Below are 21076 nucleotides of genomic sequence, written 5' to 3' on the forward strand. Positions count from 1 at the left end.
ATAGTTTTAAAGTAAAATAGTTTTTATGATCATTTTCCCTTATACAAGTTGAATAAACAAGAATCCATTGAAAACGTTTTTAATACTGTTCAAACTAGTATAGTACCATGATACAATGAAAAGAACTTAGATTTAATTGAGCCTTGTCACACCAGGATCTACTTCCCAATAAATTCAAATAGCAGATTAAATTAATTTGAATCGCGTAATTAATATTTAGCAATGTTGATTCAGAAATAATTAAGATATGAAACTCTTCAAACGGAGCAATGGAATCTTTAAGTTCGGTGAGAACAGGCCAGAGTTGCTTGTGTTTAATCCATAACTTTATAAATACAAACCCCCAGTTTATTGCACTTAAGTACCTGCCTAGGTTAGGGGTTCCAGTGCTGGCTTGGGAGTTGAACTCAAAAACCTCTAATCCACTATGAATTGTACTAGGCTGATAAACATGACCTACAGTTGCAAAAAAAAAGAAAAATTCCATCACAGCAATCAGTTGGTGTTGCTGGCAATGAATTGAGCTTACAAAAAATCTTGAATCAGTAAAAGTGGCCATAAAATTTTGGATTTGTTGTGAAATACTAACTAGTTCTTTCAGGACCTCTCGTATCCTTCAGTTAACATGCTGTCCCCATCCAGTTTGGTCTATGAGCCTCCAGTTGCATACTAACCTAGAGCATTTTGCTGTCTTAAGTGCCCAGCAAGGCACTCAGTTGAATTGAAGTGTTATGCTGAAAAACAGACAATGTTGTGGAAGAACTCTCACCACGTTATGGCAATGATTCAAGACAAAAACCTACCATTTTCCCAGCATAGCTAGAAATGGTCAATAAATACCATCTCTCCCTGCATGATATGTCTTTTAAATTGAATTATGCCTCATTAGGAGTCAATGGTTTCAGGTCAGAGGGCGGAAAATATTTAATAATTCAGCCTTTTCAATCAGCAAAATAAACAATTGGAGTGCATTGTTTATTATGCAGTTTCAATCATGCTGGGAAAGAATGCAAAATGTCCTTAAAACTTCTAAAACAAAACATTTCTTTAATTTCCTGCTCAGAGGGTTCTAACAAAAGCAATGAATTATACTGGCATGGTACAATCTTGATTTAAAAAACTAAAAAAAAAGCTTCCTAGTCATAAAAATTGGCATCCCACATTATACACACTTGCCCACTCAACAAAAAGAATTTACTGATTGGGTAATGCTTTGGGACGTCTCCAGAATGTGATACGGTGCTATACAAATGCAAATTCTGTCTTGCATGAACGATGAACTTTGGTACATCAGCTGCCAAAACTAAAGGCTTCTGAAATTATACAAGATCAAATGTTTCTCAACTAAATGTCAACATAAATGGATACTATTACGACACAATGACAGTTTATTTCTATTAAAATACAGAGACATATTTCTGACATGAAATGGCACATGTAAAACATGAAAGCGGAAATACTAGAAACACTCAGCAATCAGGCAGCATCTGTGGGGAGAGAAGAACAAAGTTACAGTTTTTAAATGAAAAATTGTTGGGTATTTAAAGTTAACTTTTTCTCTTGCCACAATGCTGCCAGAACTGAATTCCCATCATATTCTGGTTTCAAATTTACAGCATCTACAGTTAGTTGTGAAGCATTTTGTCATCTATAGAGTTGTTGGATCAACACCTGCTATTTTTCATTAAACTTTGGATAATGTAAAGGACATGAAATGATTATAGCCTGTCTGCATGCAAGTAAAATCAGTAAGCTTTTGTATGTGACATCACGGCACACGCTGCTGCAGGGCAATTAATGGATAGATAACTCACAAACAATATTGAAAGCAGTTCATAGCACTAACAATATTGAGCATGCAGTTTGAAAGCACAAACTTGAAGTTTGCTGAAAAGCGAGATGTTGCTAAACATTTTCATTTTGCACTGATTAGGACAAATGCAAGGATGAATGGGTGTTATCCGGTTAGCAATCACTTCCATTTGACCAAGGCACTGCCATTGAGAAAAGCACAGAATTATAGGCTCTCCCAGCTCGTCATTCAAGGCGGGCACAAGCTTCCACTACTGTCTGGCTTCACTGCTGATTATGTGCAGGTCATTCTGCCATTATGCAACAGTTGTGTTCTTCTGCAACCTCATTATAGAAAATCGCACTGTGGAAAGTCGCTAACAGAAAATCACTATACCCGTTCAGTATAAAGTTCATGTTATCTGAACAACATCCACAATTCATCAATCATGGTATAGGCAATGCACACTGAGAAAACACTTTATAGCAGAACTACTTGTACTTGGGAAGTTTTATAGCTCCATGTGCTACAAGATTGACTACTTCATCAGTCTCATGTATAGTGTCCCAGCCATTTGCTCTTCTTGCAAGCTTCATGCTGAAATAGAGCGGAAAGCTATCTTGCAATACAATGGCTGTCCTGATCAGATCATTACTTGTTGAGTATCACAAAAACTTGCAAATAGGCTAAAGACTTTCAATCCTGAAAAGTGCTATCTCAAATTTGAGCAATCGATCAAGGAAGTAGTTCCACACTGTTACTATGCATTGGCTAAATAAATGGTGTTTTCCTACTGGCAAGATGCTGCAGTCGGTCCAGAAAAGTGTTCTTTCTACCCATGCAATTGAGTAGCATGTGTGAAATTTGTTGCTGGCACAATACAAAAGATGTGGGCCACAATTCTCAGTCATTGACTGATCAAATCAAACAGCGTTTCTTTGGTTGTCCATAATAGGCAGAGTACAGACCATACTCAGCCAGTTCACAGTTGCAAAACCCAAACCAAAACATTTATTGTTAAATGTGATTGGACAGCACTTACTGAACAATCCTAATTGTGCACCAACAGCTGTATTAACAACCAATTTAAGATCATGTCAGGCTCATATTATAGTTAACTTATATCTGCTAGAAATAACACACATTAATAAGCAGGGACTCTGCAAAGCAGAGGAAAAATATTCAAGCTTTGTTCCATATTTGAATTACCTAGGAACATGGGGAACCCATAGCTTTCTCCATTTCACTGCTTTGTTTAATCAGTCTCAACTTGCAGTTGATCATGGATTTTGTCTGTAGGATTGAGCCACATGTATTGTGAATGCCACCACTAGGTGGCACAGCACTATAGCCCACTCAAACACAGTTTGGCATTGAAACATCAGTTGCCTGGAACAGAGTTCAACTCCTGAGTTGCTCACTGAAATCAACACCTCCTGCTTTGATCATTCTTAAAAATGTTTCAATACAATATTTAGAACTTTGATAGAAGTTCTGAGAAAGTTGGTTTGTGCAAAGAAATATTTTCCTGATTTTATTAAAACATTTTGCAATGTCCCATTTGCTGTAAATACTAATTGGAAATGGATCAACTTCATACTGTGATGTGCTCATTTGGAGAGTCATCTCTGGTCAGATTGATTTTTGATCAAAATCTATGTGCAATCTGATCTCAAAGGAGGAAAACCCCGAAAGGCTTGGAAATCATTGTAAAATTTCTGAAGATGCTCTGGCAATGTAATGGGTGTCCTCGTCACAGAGTGGGAAACCATATTTTTAATTGAAGGGAAAAGTCATCACGGCAAACATAATTTAAAAGACTCCATGGTACATACTTGAGCAAACACATTTTGGCAAAGAAGGTGGTTGTGGTAACGTGGCATTACCAATTCTGTCCATATGCAATGACCATTTTGCCTTTCATAGTAATTACTCTGAGGGGATAGATTGTCCTGATCATTTGAAATTTGACATTGTTGGAATTGGTTTTGACAAATGCAAGGTGAAAAGCATCGACATTCTGTTTCTCTTAACAATATTTAATATTCACTCTGTTGTCTTTAAATTACAACCACTGTCAAACCTGGGTTACTTTCATTCTGAAATGGCACTTGTTCATGAGGATAATTGAATATTCAATACTGATATTGTGAGACACCTTCAGGAAAGTGTAAGTTTTTTTAAATAAAGGATATTGACCTGCTGCTGGAACTGTTCAGGTTGATTTTTATCCCTATTTAAATTGTCTTTGGTACAGCATTTTTAATAAGTAATTTTAAAAAGGTCCAGGTTTCTTAGAGTTACATGGGATGGAACACTAACTTTGCCTATAAATACAATTTCAAAAAGTTTGAACAGAATGGCCATTAAATGGACAAGGTAATTGACAATTAATGTTGGTGGGAGCTCATATGGCAGTGTTCAGGAGTCTCCAAAGACTTCAAGTGAGGTTAATAAATATTTCACATTGTTAATTCTATGTAGTTTCAGTCACTAGAAATATTGTCTCTTTTAAAAGGTATATTCTACTTGGCTGCATACTTGATCCTATTGATATACTATAGGCATCATTAATGGATGCTGCTTGTATACTATTATACTGTTAAAAAAAAATCAATGAATGATGTACAAGTCAAGACTACCATTTATGGAGTAGGTTAATGTTTTTGTAAACTCATCTCTTGCCACAGGAATGCTAGGCACCATCAAATAATTTGAACATTGAAAATATGTCTGCCATATACAACAGAAACTGGTTCATTCATTGCTAAATGCTACTTGAAATATCAAGCACAGGAATATATTATCAATTCTATTATCTCATTGCAATATACATCCAAGTTGATTCTAAAGGAATGCCATATGAAATCTGTTATCGGTTTTTTTGCCAGTGTGCTGCACAAAGTAGAAATTGGTGTAACAATGGGACACAGCAGCACAACACATAGTAATGACAAGAATACATCTATGTTCAAAGGCAAAAATGGTTCTAAAGGCAAACATGGTAAAACACTAAGGGCACGTTCCTATAGCTCAGGAATGTCTAGTGAAGCCATCAGTTTATTCAAGTTACCCATTTTCTCTCGGCTCTCGTGACAGTGGCGAATGGACCTTTGTTCATTTTCATTTGCAGCAACCTTTTTTCTTGCTGCAGTCATCATCTAAGTGCAAAGCATCCTCTCTCTGTTTGTCTTCCTGTTCACTCAACAATCTGTAAATAATGTTTGTTTTAAAGTAAAAATACGGTACTCAATCACCATTCCCTGCATTTTTCAATGTTTGAATCAAATTGGATTTTTAAAACAGCTTTCAAATTACAACATTAAAAATCACACAACACCAGGTTATAGTCCAACAGGTTTAATTGGAAGCACACTAGCTTTCGGAGCGACGCTCCTTCATCAGGTGATTGTGGAGGGCTCGATCATAACAGAATTTATAGCAAAAATTTGCAGTGTGATGTAACTGAAATTATACATTGAAAAATTGATTGTTAAGTCTTTCATCTGTTAGAATACAGTGATAGTTTCATTTCTTTCATGTGTAAATCACAAAACCCTTCTTTTTAAAGTTACATTCTCGGGTTAGCTGCTAACAATGGGGATAGCTAGACAATATGTTGAAGCTGTTAGCCCCCTGTGTTCTCTGTCTATGACCTGATGTTTAGATTGATTCTAATCTAATAAGTGAGATAACAGTGTTTTACATAAATTCCTGCAGTTTTTGAGCTCAGAGTTCTAAATGAATGTTTGCAGTTTTTGAGCAGAGTGCAATGTAACTCTGCAATACAAATTCACCACACAAAATATACGTGTGTATGTGGGTCTTTGTCTGTCTGGGGTGGGGGTTGAGAGTGTGTGTGCATGTGTGCATGTGTGTGTGTGTGTCTAAATCATTCAAATTACAAGTACCTGTGCTTTTGTTTCAGGACACTTTTTTCATATTACATACAAACTGCTTTCAAATTGGAAAACAATCCTTAAATAGTTGCCATGTTGTTCACTGGATGATTAATTAACAGATCAATTGACTGCAACTTGATCACATAATTCAATATCACTGCAGTCTGGATCACATGGTCCATTATCACTGCAGTCTAGGTCACATTGCTTCAATATCTCCACAATCTAAAACTTTTCCTTCTAATTTTACTCCAGCGAAGTGCCTTTAACTTGTTTGCTGTTTTGAAGGTGCTATTTAAGTACAAGTTGTTTGAAATACACAATGCACTTTCAAGTAGTTTCATTTACTTCTTTCATATCAAGTCACTTATTGCTCAATTTGCTCATCTAGACTTTGGAAAATAAATTATGTCAATGAATTAAATATTCATCCTCCACATGGGACTGGAGAAATATCAGAAAACTGATAATGCTTTGAATCTACTCATCAGAACCTTCTTCCATCTTCCTTACATCTCATGTGGAGTTCTTTCTTCCCTACTTCTGATCTGATCCCTGAGAACTTGCCCAAACACCAAGAATGAGTAGGTGGCCTCAGCATTTCAACCTGATTAATCAACACTTTGCTAATATCACGCTTAATATGCAGATTGAGCAACGAATTTCCCTGAGTCACTGTTCAGAGTGTACAGAGACTTCATCAAATATATGTCAATGTTTTTATGTCCAGTACAGGCATGAACATATTAGAAACTTTTAAATCTATAAAAAGACAGCAACAGGATGCCAGATGAGAATCATCTGACTTATCATGAGGAAACAAAAGTATACATACTGACCTGATGCATACTCATGAATCTTCAGGAACTAACTCAAATGAGTCATTCGGACACAAAAGCTACATCGAAATATCTTCAAGCACAAACACTGTCTCAAGCTATTTAGATGTGAAAATGTAAAACCACAGGATGCCTACTGACTTAACCCATTATCTTGTTTGGGAAAAAAAAAATTCAGTGCTCACTGCAAGATCAATTGGGTTAGGCAGCCATTTAGTCCACGGCTTTAAAAAGAAACTACAGAAAATTTACTGAAGGAATTCCATCACAGTCCACACATGGCCATCAGATGCTATTGGACGAGATAGAGTTAACCAAGCAAACAAGGTAATAAAACAGCAATACCTTGGATGTGGAAGAACCCTTTTCCAACTTTTTCCAGATTTAAGATCTCAATCTCATGGCAAGTCAGTCAGCTTAAATGAGAAACCTATCCTTTGCAAGACCTACACTCCAGCCAAAGCATCAACTCAATTAAGATCCACTAAGACTGCATCTAGTCCACTACTTTTCGTCATTTATATAAATGATTTGGATGTGAGCAGAAGAGGTATTAGTAAGTTTGCAGATGAGACCAAAATTGGAGATGTCGTGGACAGCGAAGAAGGTTACTTCAGATTACAACTGGCCCATCTGATCAAGATCCTATGGGCTGAGGAGTGGCAGCTGGAGTTTAATTTAGATAAATGTGAGGTGCTGCATTTTGGGACAGCAAATCTTACCAGGACTTATGCACTTAATGGAAAGGTCCTAGGGAGTGTTGCTGAACAAAGAGACCTTGGATGCAGGTTCATAGCTTCTTGAAAGTGGAGTCACAGGTAGATAGGATAGTGAAGGCGGTGTTTGGTATGCTTTTCTTTATTGGTCAGAGTATTGAGTGCAGGAGTTGGGAGGTCATGGTGTGCTGTACAGGACATTGGTTAGGTTATTTTTGGAATATTGTGTGCAGTTCTGGTCTCTATCCTATTTGAAAGATGTTGTAAAATTTGAAAAAGTTCAAAAAATATTTTCAAGAATGTTGCCAGGGTTGGAAGATTTAAGCTATAGGGAGAGATTGAATAGACTGGAGCTGTTTTCCCTGGAGCGTCGGAGGCTGAGGGGGTGACCTTCTGGAGGCTTATAAAGTCATGAGAAGCATGGATAGGATAAATAGACAAAGTCTTTTCCCTGGGGTGGGGGAGTGCATAGGGCATAGGTTTAGAGTGAGAGGGGAAAGATATAAAAGAGACCTCAGGGGCAACATTTTCATGCAGAAAGCGGTACATGTATGGAACGGGCTGCCAGAGGGAATGGTGGAGGCTGGTACAATTACAACATTTAAAAGCCATCTGGATGAGTATATGAATAGGAAGGGTTTGGAGGGATATAGGCCAGGTGCTGGCAAGAGCAATTAGATTAAATTGGGATATCTCGTGGACTTGGACAAGTTGGATCGAAGGGTGTGTTTCTGTGCTTTACACCTCTATGACTCTATGAACCTATTATATTGTGAGCATAAGAAATTAGAGAAAGGTTGGTCATTCAGCCATTGAACCTTTCCACTATGCTTCATCTGTACGTAATGATGTGTGAGACATTGTGTTACCACTCCTGTGGCATGCACCTGAAAATAAATCATCTTTATTTCTGAATATACAAAGCCTGTAGCTGGAAAATATTAAACTCAGGACAAATTCGATCCCAAACCCTAAATAAAAATACATTGTCGGAAACGGAATGTAGTATTAAAATTTATTAAAATAAATTGATTAAAGCCTACTTATTATTAAAAAGAACACTCAGTAATTTTGCACCCATGTCCTGCACACATTGGCAAAATATTACATTTATCTGGAAAGATAGAGCTGCTAAAGCATCATTTTCATTAGCTACAAGAATCCGAATTCTCAAACTTTCTTTTCATAAGCAGCATATAATGTCCATTTGGCTATTGACTGACGTGAAGGCTAAACAACTTTGAAATGTCAGCACTGGTGACCACCAAAGTCAGAAGGCTTGGGATCAAATCCCTTTCCAGAGACCTGAACACAAAAACCAGCTGATACTCCAGTGAAGTACTGACAGAAAATGGCACTTTTAAAAGTACAATCTTTCTAATCAGACATTAAACTAAGGCCATGCCTGCTTTCTCATATGGATGCCAGAGGAGGCCATGGTACACTTAAATGGTTGAAGAGTTTAATATATATAGACTAGGAAATGCTGGATAATATTTATTCATTCTTTCATTTCTTTACCAATGGTAAAGCTGATATTCATAGTGGAAGCACAGATAGATTTTTGACTGTTTTATTCATTCAAGCAAGCATATTTTAAATAAATAATGTTAAGGAAATAATGATAATTTACCTTGCCACATGCATCAGTGGTTCCATTACATTGTACCCTGATTTGGCACTGCATTCGTAGAATACTGCATTATACTCCTAATTTGAAAAAAAATGTATTATTCATTTTTTCATGTGAGATATAAAATTGACAGAACAAATGTCTCCTTACAAATACATTAATATTTCCAAATAGCTGTTTTTGTGCTAAACATCCTCAGTAATTAACATGAGATTGGATATATCAGGGTATACTTGGTTACAATTGACTATTAAACAATTGATGTTTTTAAGTGGTCCCCGGGATATATTTTAAAGTCAGTAACTTCCAAAGTGAGATTTAGTTATACTGTATTTTCACCAATTCACATTTCATTACAACACAGCACCACATCCACAGGCAAATTGGGAAGAATAATAAACATGGCGTTATTAATATCCCCATAACAGAGAACAAAGTCAGCACTAATCAATACAAACTAAGAGTACATCTTGTCAACTTCAAATATCGAATCCTCATAGCTCTCTTCACTGGATCAGTATTCGTCATTGAGACTTCAAAAAGATTTTATAGAATGGTTTATCTAATCTATGCTAGTAATTTTACTTCATATGAGACCTCTCCCATTCTACTTACTTCATTAATCCCTATTAACATAATCTGCCCCCTTCTCCCTGATCTACTTCTCTAGCTTCCTCTCAAAGGCATTAATGCTATTCACCTCAACCATTACATGTAACTACCCAAAATTCACATTCTAACCAATCTCTCTGCAAAGATGTTTCTCCTGACTTCATAATGAAATTCATCAGTAATTTTCTAGGTACTGACTTAATTTTTTTTAAAAATGAAAATAGTCATAAAGGCAGCTTGTACAAAGATTGAACTATATCAACTGCACAATATTTTTTCTCTCAGTAAGGTGATCAGAATTTTGTATTTCGTTCACCGCTGTTGATTTTTTTTAAGATGGTATAAACAACAGAGAAAATCGTTATTCTATGCTCATTATTGTTAAGACATGGTTTAATGAATATACCTATGTGGTAAGGTGTGATGCCACTATGACCTCAGTGATTACATATCAGTATCAAAGACAGAATTTACTGGAGAAACTCAGCAGGTCTGATAGCATCTGTGGTGAGAAAGAAACAGATTTAATGTTTCAAACCCAGTGACCTTTCTTCAGAAATGAAGAGTCGGTCACTGGACTCAAAACATTTACTTTCTCTCTGCAGATGCTGCCAGATCTGCTGAGTTTCTCCAGCAATTTTATTTACTCCAGATCTTCAGCATCTACAGCCCTTTGTTTTATTTCAGTAGTCACATGCCAGTGTACTACTATGGGCTTGAAACCTGTGAGCACAGAGTATGTTGCTCCTTAGCCTGACCATTGTGTACAGTGTAATAAGGAATATGGTTGAACAGCTGCTGAGAAATAGGTCCTGAGCTTACATGAACCCAAACTGGGAGTAGATCAAATAATTATGTTTGCGGTTCCATAAATTGTATGAATCTCAGGCAGTTGGCGCTTTTACAAAACCGGAGGAGGTTGAAAACGTCCAAAAGCTAGATGTCAATTTACAATCTGAAAATAATCAAAATAAGTAACACACAAAAAATGGATTAAGGTGAACTAATATTAATCCCACTGTTACACCAATCTTGGCACAGGTTTCAATGATAGTGCCACAGGTTTTAGTGCTCTTTACATTGGATGCAGAGTAGATAGTCCAAAGTGTGGTCACAGGCTTGAAGTTCAAGTTCTACATACCTCTGCTAACCTTTCACCTTCTGTTTTGGACACCTGTCGTGGTTCACGGTCTACAGCATCTACCTTGTTGCCAAGTAGACAAATAGCTGCCCTCTCATCCATTCCTTCCTGTTTAAATCAGAACAGTAATAAGAAACTCCCTTTATTTGGGAAGGAAATAAATTATATTATTTTAATTTCCACTTCCAAAACCTAGATTATCTAGGCAGAGCATATGAATAGGATTGTTAAGGCGGCATTTGGGATGCTTGCTTTCATCAGTGGTGGCAGAGAGTATAAGACCAAAGAGGAAATGTTGCAGTTTGTACACAGCGTTAGTCAAGCCACAGCTGGAATATTGTGTGCAGTTCTGGTCACGTCACTACAGGAAGGATGTGTTAGCACCAAATAGGGTACAGAGAAGGTTCACAAGAGATGTTGCTTGGAATGGAGAAATTGAACTGTAAAGAAGAGGCATGGATTGTTTTCTTTTGGAGCAGAGAAGACTGAGGAAAGACATGACTGAGGTGTATAAGATAGTGAGGTATATGGACAGGGTGAAGAGAGAGCTGGTCACCTTGGTTGATGGAAAAGTCACAAGAGGGCATTGTTTTAGAGTAAGGGGTAGGAGATTCAAAGATGTGGGAAAATCCTTTTCCACTGTGTGATGGGAACCTGTAATGCACTGCCTGGGAAGGTCAAAATCCTTACAATCTTCACGAAAAATTTGGATGAGCACTTCAAGTATCATAACATTCAGGGATATGGATATGTGCAAGAAATTGGGATTACTGCATCTTTAGTGATAGTTGTGTTGGTTCAGATTCGATGGGCTGAAGGGCCTTTTCTGCATAATATAAATCTACGTCTCTATAATCCAATAATTGGATAAAGCAGACAGGTCAGTATAAAATGAGTCACAAATGCTGAATGAAGTCTCACAGTAGCATAATTAGCTGGTGTGATATAATTTCCCATCAATCAAATCTACGCCCAGAGGATCTCCACATCAGATGGGAGCAAAGGGAGTTTGAACATAAGACATATGAGCAGGTGTAGACAACATGATTCGTCCAGCAAACTCCACCATTCAACATTACAGAGGGCTTCAACTCACCACCACTTTCCCAAGGACAACTAGAGGTGGACTATATAAATGTTGGCCCAGCCAGCCAAGCCACATCCCAACAATGAACAAAAATAACATTGAACTTTCCTGCTTGACTGCCTACCACCTATCCCTCCCCACTTCCCCCATATCCTTTAATTCACTGAGAAAGACCAGAAGTCTGCATATCCCAGTTTTATATATGGTCAATGATGGAGCATTTTCAACTTTCTAGGAAAGAGTTCCAAGCAAGAACAACTTGTTGAGTTAAGCAATTTATCCTCCTCAGTCCTCAGCAAATCTTTCCTCCTGCCCTCCAATCTCAAGAGGCTGGTTAGTAAATGGGACTAGCATCCTCTCCTCTCAACTCTGATGTAGTTTAAAACCAAATATACTTTGACAAAGTAAAATACACAGTGAATTCTGCAAACATGATATAAGGACAGAAAATGGCAGAGATACTCAGTAGGTCTGGCAGTTCTATGGAGATGGAAACAGTTTTTGGGTTGAATATTCAAGGAGTCATGAGCAACTAGGATCCAGTTATGACCCTGTTCCTGATTTTCACTCGTGCAGAGTAAAGATGCAGGCAGATTAGTGTCGCAAGCCTGCATTCCCAACGTGGTCTGCTTCTTTGTGAGAAGAGATAACTCTTAGTTCCTAGCAACTTTCATGAAGCTTTAAAGGACTTGTGATTTGTAATGCCTCACCATGTCAAGAACCATCATGTGGCTGAGGGAACATTTTGAAAAGGTAAGGTCAAAAGGTCATGATTCCTATGCCAAACTATGTTAAGCTCCATCTAGGCCCTTCATGAAGTCCATGCCAAATTATGTCACCCACCAAGCAATGCAACCCTGACCTAATGTCCATGACCCCCCATGCAACCCCCAAACCATGCCAAGCAACAGCTCCCACCTACCAATCCCACCCCAAAAGTCATGGTCCCTGATCACCTCATCACTAATATATACCCACAATCAACCTGCATGACCTTTCATATCCTCCATGCCAAACAATGTCCCTTTACTCACCACCCATGGCTCCTTGTGTGAAGCTGTGCTTTCTTGTGATAATATTTTATGTTATTGTATCATTTTGAATATGAATTTTAAGTTTGCCCTAAGTGGGTTTTTAAGCTTTAGTTCAATGAGAAGTTTTTTTTAAAAGAGGTCAGAAGTTTTGAACCTTGAGTTTAAACATAAGAAAATATATGACGTAAGCTAAATGACTAGATAAACTACCTGGGTGTTAATTGATTAAATGTTTACAGCGTTGACCTTTTATGACATTCAGAGATTGTGACAGATTAGAGGTGACAAACAGGTTTCCATTAAGAAGAAGTTTTATATCAGCAGAAGGGCAATTTATTTTGTTCTCAGTCCAGGTTTTCAGAGCTGGAAAGAGTATTCAACTATTTTATAGAAGTCCTACATGTAGAAACAGGCCATTTGGCCCAACAAGTCCACACTGACCCTCCGAAAAGTATCCTACCCAGACCGATCCCCCTACCCCTATATTTCCCCTGATTAATGCACCCAGCCTCCACATCCCTGAACACTACGAGCAATTTTCAATGGCCAGTTCACCTAACCTGCATATCTTTGGACTGTGGAATGAAACCAGAACACCCAGAGGAAATCCACGCACACATGGAAAGAATGTGCAAACTCCACACAAATAGTTGCCAGAGGCAGAAATCAAACTGGGGTCCCTGGCTCTGTGACGCAGCAGTACTAACCACTGAGCCACCACACTGCCCATTTTAGAAAATTTAGTAGACAAAACTTACATCGTCAGAAATTTTTAACATTTTGTTCAAACATAACTTCTAAGAATAACTTAAATGACTAGATAAACTACTAAGGACGTTAGTTTATTAAATGTTTACAATGTTGTAACAAATACAGATAAACCTGGAGCATGGAATATGGAATAGAGTCCTTGCAGGAAGCAAATAATATGGAAGAACATTCAAGTTAACTGTGGGAGTCAATGGGCTTACAGTGACTTATTTGTTGATAATCTGTCCTCAGAATGGAAACAAAAAAAAAACTTAAGGAAGGGACAAGTCAGAGATGGTCTTCTGAACAGGGGTAGAAATTGAAAGCAAAGTTCTTAAGGTTTCAAGTTCTAGATAAGAACAGGAAGTGACATTGAAACAGTAAACATCAATGTATTCAAAATATAATTAAAGCAGCACAATCTCCCCCTTGCTCCCTCTGCAAATCTACGAAAGGTTCTGGTTTTCCAACTCTTCAAATTCAAATTCTTGATTTAAATATCTTCCTTCTCTCTCAATCCTCTTCAGGTGTATAGGCATTTCTAAAAAAAAAACTTTCCATTTGGTTTCTGTCTTTTGCATTCGCCCCTTCTTTCACCCCTGTCAGCAACTGTACCTTCTACCAGTATGGTTCACCATTGGGGGCGGCACAATGGCTCAGTGGTTAGCACTGCTACCTCACAGCGCCCAGAATTTGGGATCAATTCTAGCCTCAGACGAGCATCTGTGTGGAGTTTGTACATTCTCCCCATGTTTGCATGGGTTTCCTCCCACTGTCTAAAGACATGCATGTTATGCAGATTGGCCATGCTAAATTGCCCATAGTGTTCAGGGATGTTTTGGCTAGCCTAGGGAAATGCAGGGTTACAGGGATGGGGTAGCGGGAAGAGCCTGGGTGGGATGCTTTTTGGCGGGTTGGTGTGGACTCAATGGCCTGCTTCCATAGTGTAGGGATTCTATGATTTACAATTCCCTCCTTAAATCCTTCCCTGTCTCCAGCTACATCATCATTAAATCTATCATTAAAACCAATCTAACCTTTTGCACCACTCTGATGGCCTCCTCTTTGGGTTGTCACCCTTTTGAAAAAAACAATCGCATTTTTGCAAAGCACTTCAAAACATTCTATCGTTAAAACCATTGTATGAGATGATGCAAGTGATGGCAATGGTTCAAGGCTTTTAGCCACTAATTTAATTATTTTGCAAATGATAAAGACCGAGGATCTTTAGCCTCTGATTATTGTTTTCTTAATTTACTTCTCAGATTCAAAACTCACTAAGTGGATAACTATAGGTGTCAGCCAATTTCTACCATTTTGTCTCAGAACACAATGCCACACTAACAATTCTGTGCCAGACTGCCTCCAAATATAAAACCGTTCAGAGGGAAAGCAAATGACCCCTTTTTCTTCCACCACCTCCTGCCAAAAGTAAGCGTAAAATCTATCAAATCTTCAATAAGGGTTTTTGGTGTTAGAAGAGCAATAACAGCACATTCTCTATTCTCCTACCTGAACACTGATCATCCAGTTCCTGACAGCAGTGAATGAAGTCTCGGATGTGACATCATACACCACCAGAACACCATCAGCTTTGCGGAAATACTGCTTGGTTATGCTGCGAAACCTTGAAAGAAGACATCACAATGTAACAACATTTAATTACAACATTTAAAAGGGTATATGAATAGGAAGGATTTAGAGAGATATGGGCCAAGTGCTGGCAAACAGGACTAAGTGGGCGGCACGGTGGCACAGTGGTTAGCACTACTGCCTCACAGCGCCAGAGACCCAGGTTCAATTCCCGCCTCAGGCGACTGACTGTGTGGAGTTTGCACATTCTCCCCGTGTCTGCGTGGGTTTCCTCCGGGTGCTCCGGTTTCCTCCCACAGTCCAAAGATGTGCGGGTCAGGTGAATTGGCCATGCTAAATTGCCCGTAGTGTTAGGTAAGGCGTATATGTAGGGGTCTGGGTGGGTTGCGCTTCAGCGGGTCGATGTGGACTTGTTGGGCCAAAGAGCCTGTTTCCACACTGTAAGTAATCTAATCTAATCTAGATTAGGTTGGGATATCTGGTCGGTATGGACGAGTTGGACTGAAGGGTCTCTTTCTGCACTATATGACTCTATAACTGAACCAGAATTTACTTTGTACTTCTCCATAAAAAGGTAGCGAAGATACCACCTCCCTTGTCACCTGAATAGCATTAACTGGACAAAAACTAAACAGAAGTTGCTTGTTAATCAACTGTAACTAATTTCTCTAACAGCACCCTACATTTCTTATTGTGAGAATACTGTAGATCAAATACATTTAAAAGAGAACTCCTGATGAGATTATCAGTATGACATTAAACCACTGATCAACCAATATAGCAGAAGATGGTAAGGTAAATGTGTATACATAAGATAAACTAAGACTTGTACTTGCAAGTTTTTCAATCAAATACTTTAACACATCAGCTTTCAATTTAAGATATACAACCTTATTTTAGAAAAGCTCAGAAGACTACATAATGGTCACAACCACCTGATGAAGGAGCATTGCTCTGAAAGCTAGTGCTTCCAAATAAACCTGTTGGACTATAACCCAGTGTTGTGTGATTTTTAAACTTTATACACCCCAGTCCAACACCGGCACCTCCAAATCATGGCCAACTATTCACAACAATGACCAAGATTGCAGTCAAATTGCAAACCATAGCAATTCATGTGTTAAAATGGTCTTGGTCACAGATTGAAAGAAAGAGCTTTTGCTCTCTGATGCAACATAGCATGGATATAAAACTATGTTGCTTTTAAGTCAGCCAGGTTCATTCTGAAAGGTATATGTACGTGTTTCCCCTAAATTTCCCCTATAAATGATATGCTATCCAGAGGAAAAGCAGCACAGGCCAGTTACCTTTCTTGCCCTGCAGTGTCCCACAACTGTAATGCCACACGGATTTTGTCTACAACCAAGCTCTTCACTTGAAAATCAATGCCTGACAACGGAAAGAAAATAAACACTCATAAACATCACCAAAAAGAGAGACATCCTGTTGAAGTTTTCCATCTGGATAGAATTACAAGAATACTAAACCTGTGGGGGAACAACATTTTATCCTTCATGAGAAGAAATTGAAAGCAAAGTTAGTGTTAGCTTGAAGAATGGACTCGAGAATATGGAAAATATAACATTGAAAACAATGGCACAAAAAAAATCAGTTTCTGGCACCATTGGTTAGAGAAAAATGATGTTGTCTAGTTATTTTAACCCATCTAAATTTTATTCCTCAGCCAGACAGAAAGTGATGAATGTTACACAACAATGGAGTCAAAACTCTGTAGTGTTTTTCTTAGTTCACTGATTAAAGCATCCATGCCAAATGTATTTGTTAACTTTCTGGAACTATTTATTAAAATGGGACACCAAGTAAGAAGTGTGCATATGTACAGCACCTTTCCCATTGCTCCACTCCCCCAAAGTATTGCCATTCACGGAATCACTTTAAAAACAACTGCATTTAGCAATTTACACATATGCCAAGATATGAAACAGCAATGAGAAAGATTACAAGGTAATCATTTTGGGAGGTATTGATTAACAGATAAATTCAGGCAAAGACATCAAGAGAAATTACAATTCCTTTTAAAAACAAGTCTTGAAATAATTTGTAACAGTGTGAGTGAGCAGATTACGGCTTAGTTCAAATATGACATTGAGGGGGGGAACATCAGGAACTGCCGAGGTGTGAACGAAGACAAAGAGCCCCGAAAACACAGGCTTCCAGATACCAGTGTCAGATATTTTGGACAAGGTAGGTTTTTGAGTCTGGCATAAGCTGTCCACCTCCATGAGTAGTCACCAAATTAGTCTCATTAAAAGTCTTGTTAGGGTTTGTAAAGTTGGGGGGGCAGGGGAAGCTGACTGAGATTATCCAATAGGTCCGGTTTCCACAAACGACATAGAACAGTAGAGCGCAGGAACAAACCCTTCAGCCCACCATGTCTGCGTTGTGATGTTATTTTAAACCAATCCCATCTGCCTGTACATGGCCCTTATCCTTCTATTCCCTGCCAGCTCATGTGTCTATCTAAATACCATTTAAATATTGTAATCGTATCTGCTTCTGCCACCTTCACGAGCAGCATGTTCCAGGCATCTAGCACCCTCTGTGTAAAAACATGCCTTGCACACCTCCCTTAAACTTACCCCCCTTTCACTTTAAAACTATGCCCCTAGAATTTGAGATATCCTTCTTGGGAAAAAGACTGACTATTCACACCTCTAGTAACTTAATGTACTTCTCCCAGGTCACTCCTCAGCCTCTGAAATTCTGTCGAAACAATCCAAGCCTGTCCAACTTCTCCTTATAGGTAATATACACTAATTGAGGCCACATCCGAGTAAACCTCTTTTGCACCCTCTCCATAACCTCCAGACCTTCCATAGAGTGGCAACCAGAACTGCATACAGTACACCAAATACACAGTTGATTTTACATCTTTCCTTGATCTGCTTATGTATCTATTCCAATATCTCCCACTGGGTACTGGGAGGCCTATAATATAATCCCACCTTAATGATTACACCTTTATTATTCTGGGAGTTACATCCACGTGGCTTTATTGGATGAACCCTCCAAGATGTCCTCTTTCAGTACAGCTGTGACATTCTCCTTCATCAGTAACGGGACTCCCCCACCCCTGCTACATCCCCTCTATCTCACCAGAAACATCTCAATCCCAGAACGTTGAGCTGAGAGAGTCCTGCCTTTCTATTAGAATCCATACAGTGTGGTAGTAGGCCCATCGAGTCCACACCAACCCTCCAAAGAGCATCCTACTCAGACCTACCCCACTCCCCACCATGGTTAATCCACCCAGCCTGCACATCCCTGGACACTGTGGGCAATTTAACATGGCCAATCCACCTAACCTGCACATCTTTGGGCTGTGGGAGGAAACCAGAGCACTCGGAGCCGACACAGGGAGAAACTGTGTGGAATCAAACCCGCTCCCTGGTGACAGTGCTAACCACTTAGTTACTGTGCCACCCGTAACCCAGTGTCTTTGAACCAAGTTTCTGTAATAGCTACCACAGCGTAATCCCATGTACGAAGCTCAAGCTCAAAGTTCATTTGCCTTTCCTATTATATTCCTTGCATTAAAGTAAATACATTTCAGATTGCCTGTCCCACCATTTTCGTTAACCTGGTCCAGCCTGTTTTTCTTATTACTTAACATCGACGTTTTCTACAATCACTCAATGTGCTGACCTACTGCTGTTTCCCACCCCACTGCCACATTAGTTTAAACCTTCCCAAGTGACCGAAGCAAACCTGCCTGCGACAATCTTGGTGCCTTCCTTGTACAGGTCCTTCCTCCTCTGGAAGGGATCCTAATGATCCAGTTATCTGAAACCCTCCATCCTACATTAGCTTTTGAGGCACACATACAACTCTATTATCTTCTTATTTCTGGTCTCACTAGCACATGACACAGGGAATAATCCCAGGATTACAAATCTAGAGGTCCTGTTTTTCAACTTTCAACCTAATTCCATGAATTCCCTTTGTAAGATCTCATCTCTCCGTCTGCCCATGTTGTTAGTATCATAAAGATCACGATCTGTGGCTGCTCACATGTTCCTTTCCGAATATCCTGTACCTTCTCAGAGACATCCTTGACTCTGGCAGAAGTGATTTATAAGAAGGGCAAGATTTACAGGGACAAGAGGAAACCTGATCAAGGTTTTCAAAGTGACAAATGGATTGTATAGAGAGAAACTGTTCATGTTCTCAGAAGGAATAAGAACGAGAAGGCATAGGCTTTAAAAAATTTGCAACAATAACAAACATGACAGTTGGGATATGGAATTTACTGTCTGCAAGTGTGGAGGAGGCAGGCAAGAGTGCAAGAGTGCATTGGACAATTATTTGGACAGAAATAGTGTGTAAGGGTATGTAGAAGAAGTAGGAGATTGGTATTAGGTAATGATGCTCCTTTGAAGAGTGTGATAAGCCAATTGACTTCATTCTGCAAGTACACTACTATGATTTCAAACAAAGCTAGTGGAAGACTGCTTCCGTCTTGAAAGGTCCTTGCAATTATTTACCATTCATGGTTGGTGGTAGCTACTCTGTGATAAAGCCTTCACAGGGCCCAACCTGCCATCTTGAATTCAGTCAGGAGCCCACCTGTCTCATGGCAATTAAAGCAGCGCCTCAGTCAAAGAGTTAAAAATCACACAGCACCAGGTTATAGTCCAACAGGTTTAATTGGGAGCACACTAGCTTTCGGAGCGCCGCTCCTTCATCAGGTGGTTGTGGAGGACACAACCTCGCTCCAAAAGCTAGTGTGCTTCCAATTAAACCTGTTGGACCATAACCTCGTGTTGCGTGATTTTTAAACTTTGTCCACCCCAGTCCAACACCGGCATCTCCAAATCAGTCAAAGAGTAATTGTTTCCCCTACTGTCCAATTCAGGAGCTGCAAACAGTTCCAGCTCCTCTTTCCCACTCCCAAAGTGAAAATTCAGCCCCAAGTGTCAATCTGGATTTAGGACTGAAGTTGATAAGTTTCATTAATAAATTCCCAACCTTCTGAGTTAGAGGAGAGAATAGAGTCAATTGACCAAAGTTATAACAAGTCAAATCTTGGATTAATATCAACTTCTTCATGTCTTTGGACAAACAGAGAAATTCCCATACCATCAGTTTACATGAAGCAGAATCTGAGTTCATGCAGTAATGAAAACATTTCAAAGTGACAGGGTGACAAATGGACCTTTCAAATCACCACCCAATCAGTTCATAATTTATCCTGGGGCACAGAGAAGAGAAGCAAAGTAAGGAAATCACCAATTTAAGGAAGACAGTCTGAATTAGGGTGGGGTCGGGGTTGGATAGATAATCTATTTAATCCTCTCAAACACTTATATTAGAGATGTTAATAGAATATGTGTAATCTATTCCTTCATGGATTGTTTTATTCTGCAGGAGTTATACTTAACTAATCCTCAACTACACACATAAACCAAAGAATACAAGGTCACCTCCAATGATCCCAATGAGCAGATCAGCACATGATTTTCATATTTTTGTTTGTTGGTCATAAAAAACACATTTCCCTAGTACACTGTTCCAAGACTGGTCTCATTAAGTTAAGATGGATTATTTAGGTTTACTGCTCTCAATTGAATCCCAGGATAGCAACACAGATTTTCTAAAAGAGCATGCAGAGGCAGGGATGTACATTGTGGCTATCTCAACATTAATTAAACACATCCCTAGGGGCAGTGCCTCCTATCTGCTTCCAAATTAACAGTCAACTGCAGTGTTCATATTTGTGGGGGATCTTTTACATCCACTGAGAAGGCAGGAAGGCTGAATGATTTAAGGTCTCATTCAAAAGCCAGCATCTATGATGATGCAACATTCCCCAAGGATTGCACTTGAGTGTCTGCCTAGGTTTTGTGCCCAAGTTTTGAGGCTGGGAATTGAAACCACTGCTACCTGATTCGAAAGGTAAGCTCTGATTCACCACCAGGCAACATTTGTCAACCAGTATCCCATTTTAAACAAAGAT

The 21076-nt window shown here is 38.9% G+C and overlaps 1 protein-coding gene across 1 annotated transcript in view; it reads right to left on the reverse strand.

Moving 5' to 3' along the window:
• Nucleotides 1-4820: 4820 nt before the first annotated feature.
• cracr2b (calcium release activated channel regulator 2B) overlaps nt 4821-21076 on the reverse strand; it is a 106763-nt gene continuing 90507 nt past the window's right edge. The window contains exons 14-18 of the mRNA XM_060839172.1: nt 16407-16488; nt 15019-15133; nt 10636-10743; nt 8883-8959; nt 4821-5003 (exon numbers count right to left, since the gene is read on the reverse strand). Of these exons, the coding sequence (XP_060695155.1) occupies nt 4916-5003; nt 8883-8959; nt 10636-10743; nt 15019-15133; nt 16407-16488 (470 nt within the window). The 3' untranslated portion in view covers nt 4821-4915. The remainder of the gene's footprint in view (nt 5004-8882; nt 8960-10635; nt 10744-15018; nt 15134-16406; nt 16489-21076) is intronic.

The sequence above is a fragment of the Hemiscyllium ocellatum genome, chromosome 18 (genome assembly GCF_020745735.1).
Source record: "Hemiscyllium ocellatum isolate sHemOce1 chromosome 18, sHemOce1.pat.X.cur, whole genome shotgun sequence".
In the NCBI taxonomy this organism is placed as follows: Eukaryota; Metazoa; Chordata; class Chondrichthyes; order Orectolobiformes; family Hemiscylliidae; genus Hemiscyllium; species Hemiscyllium ocellatum.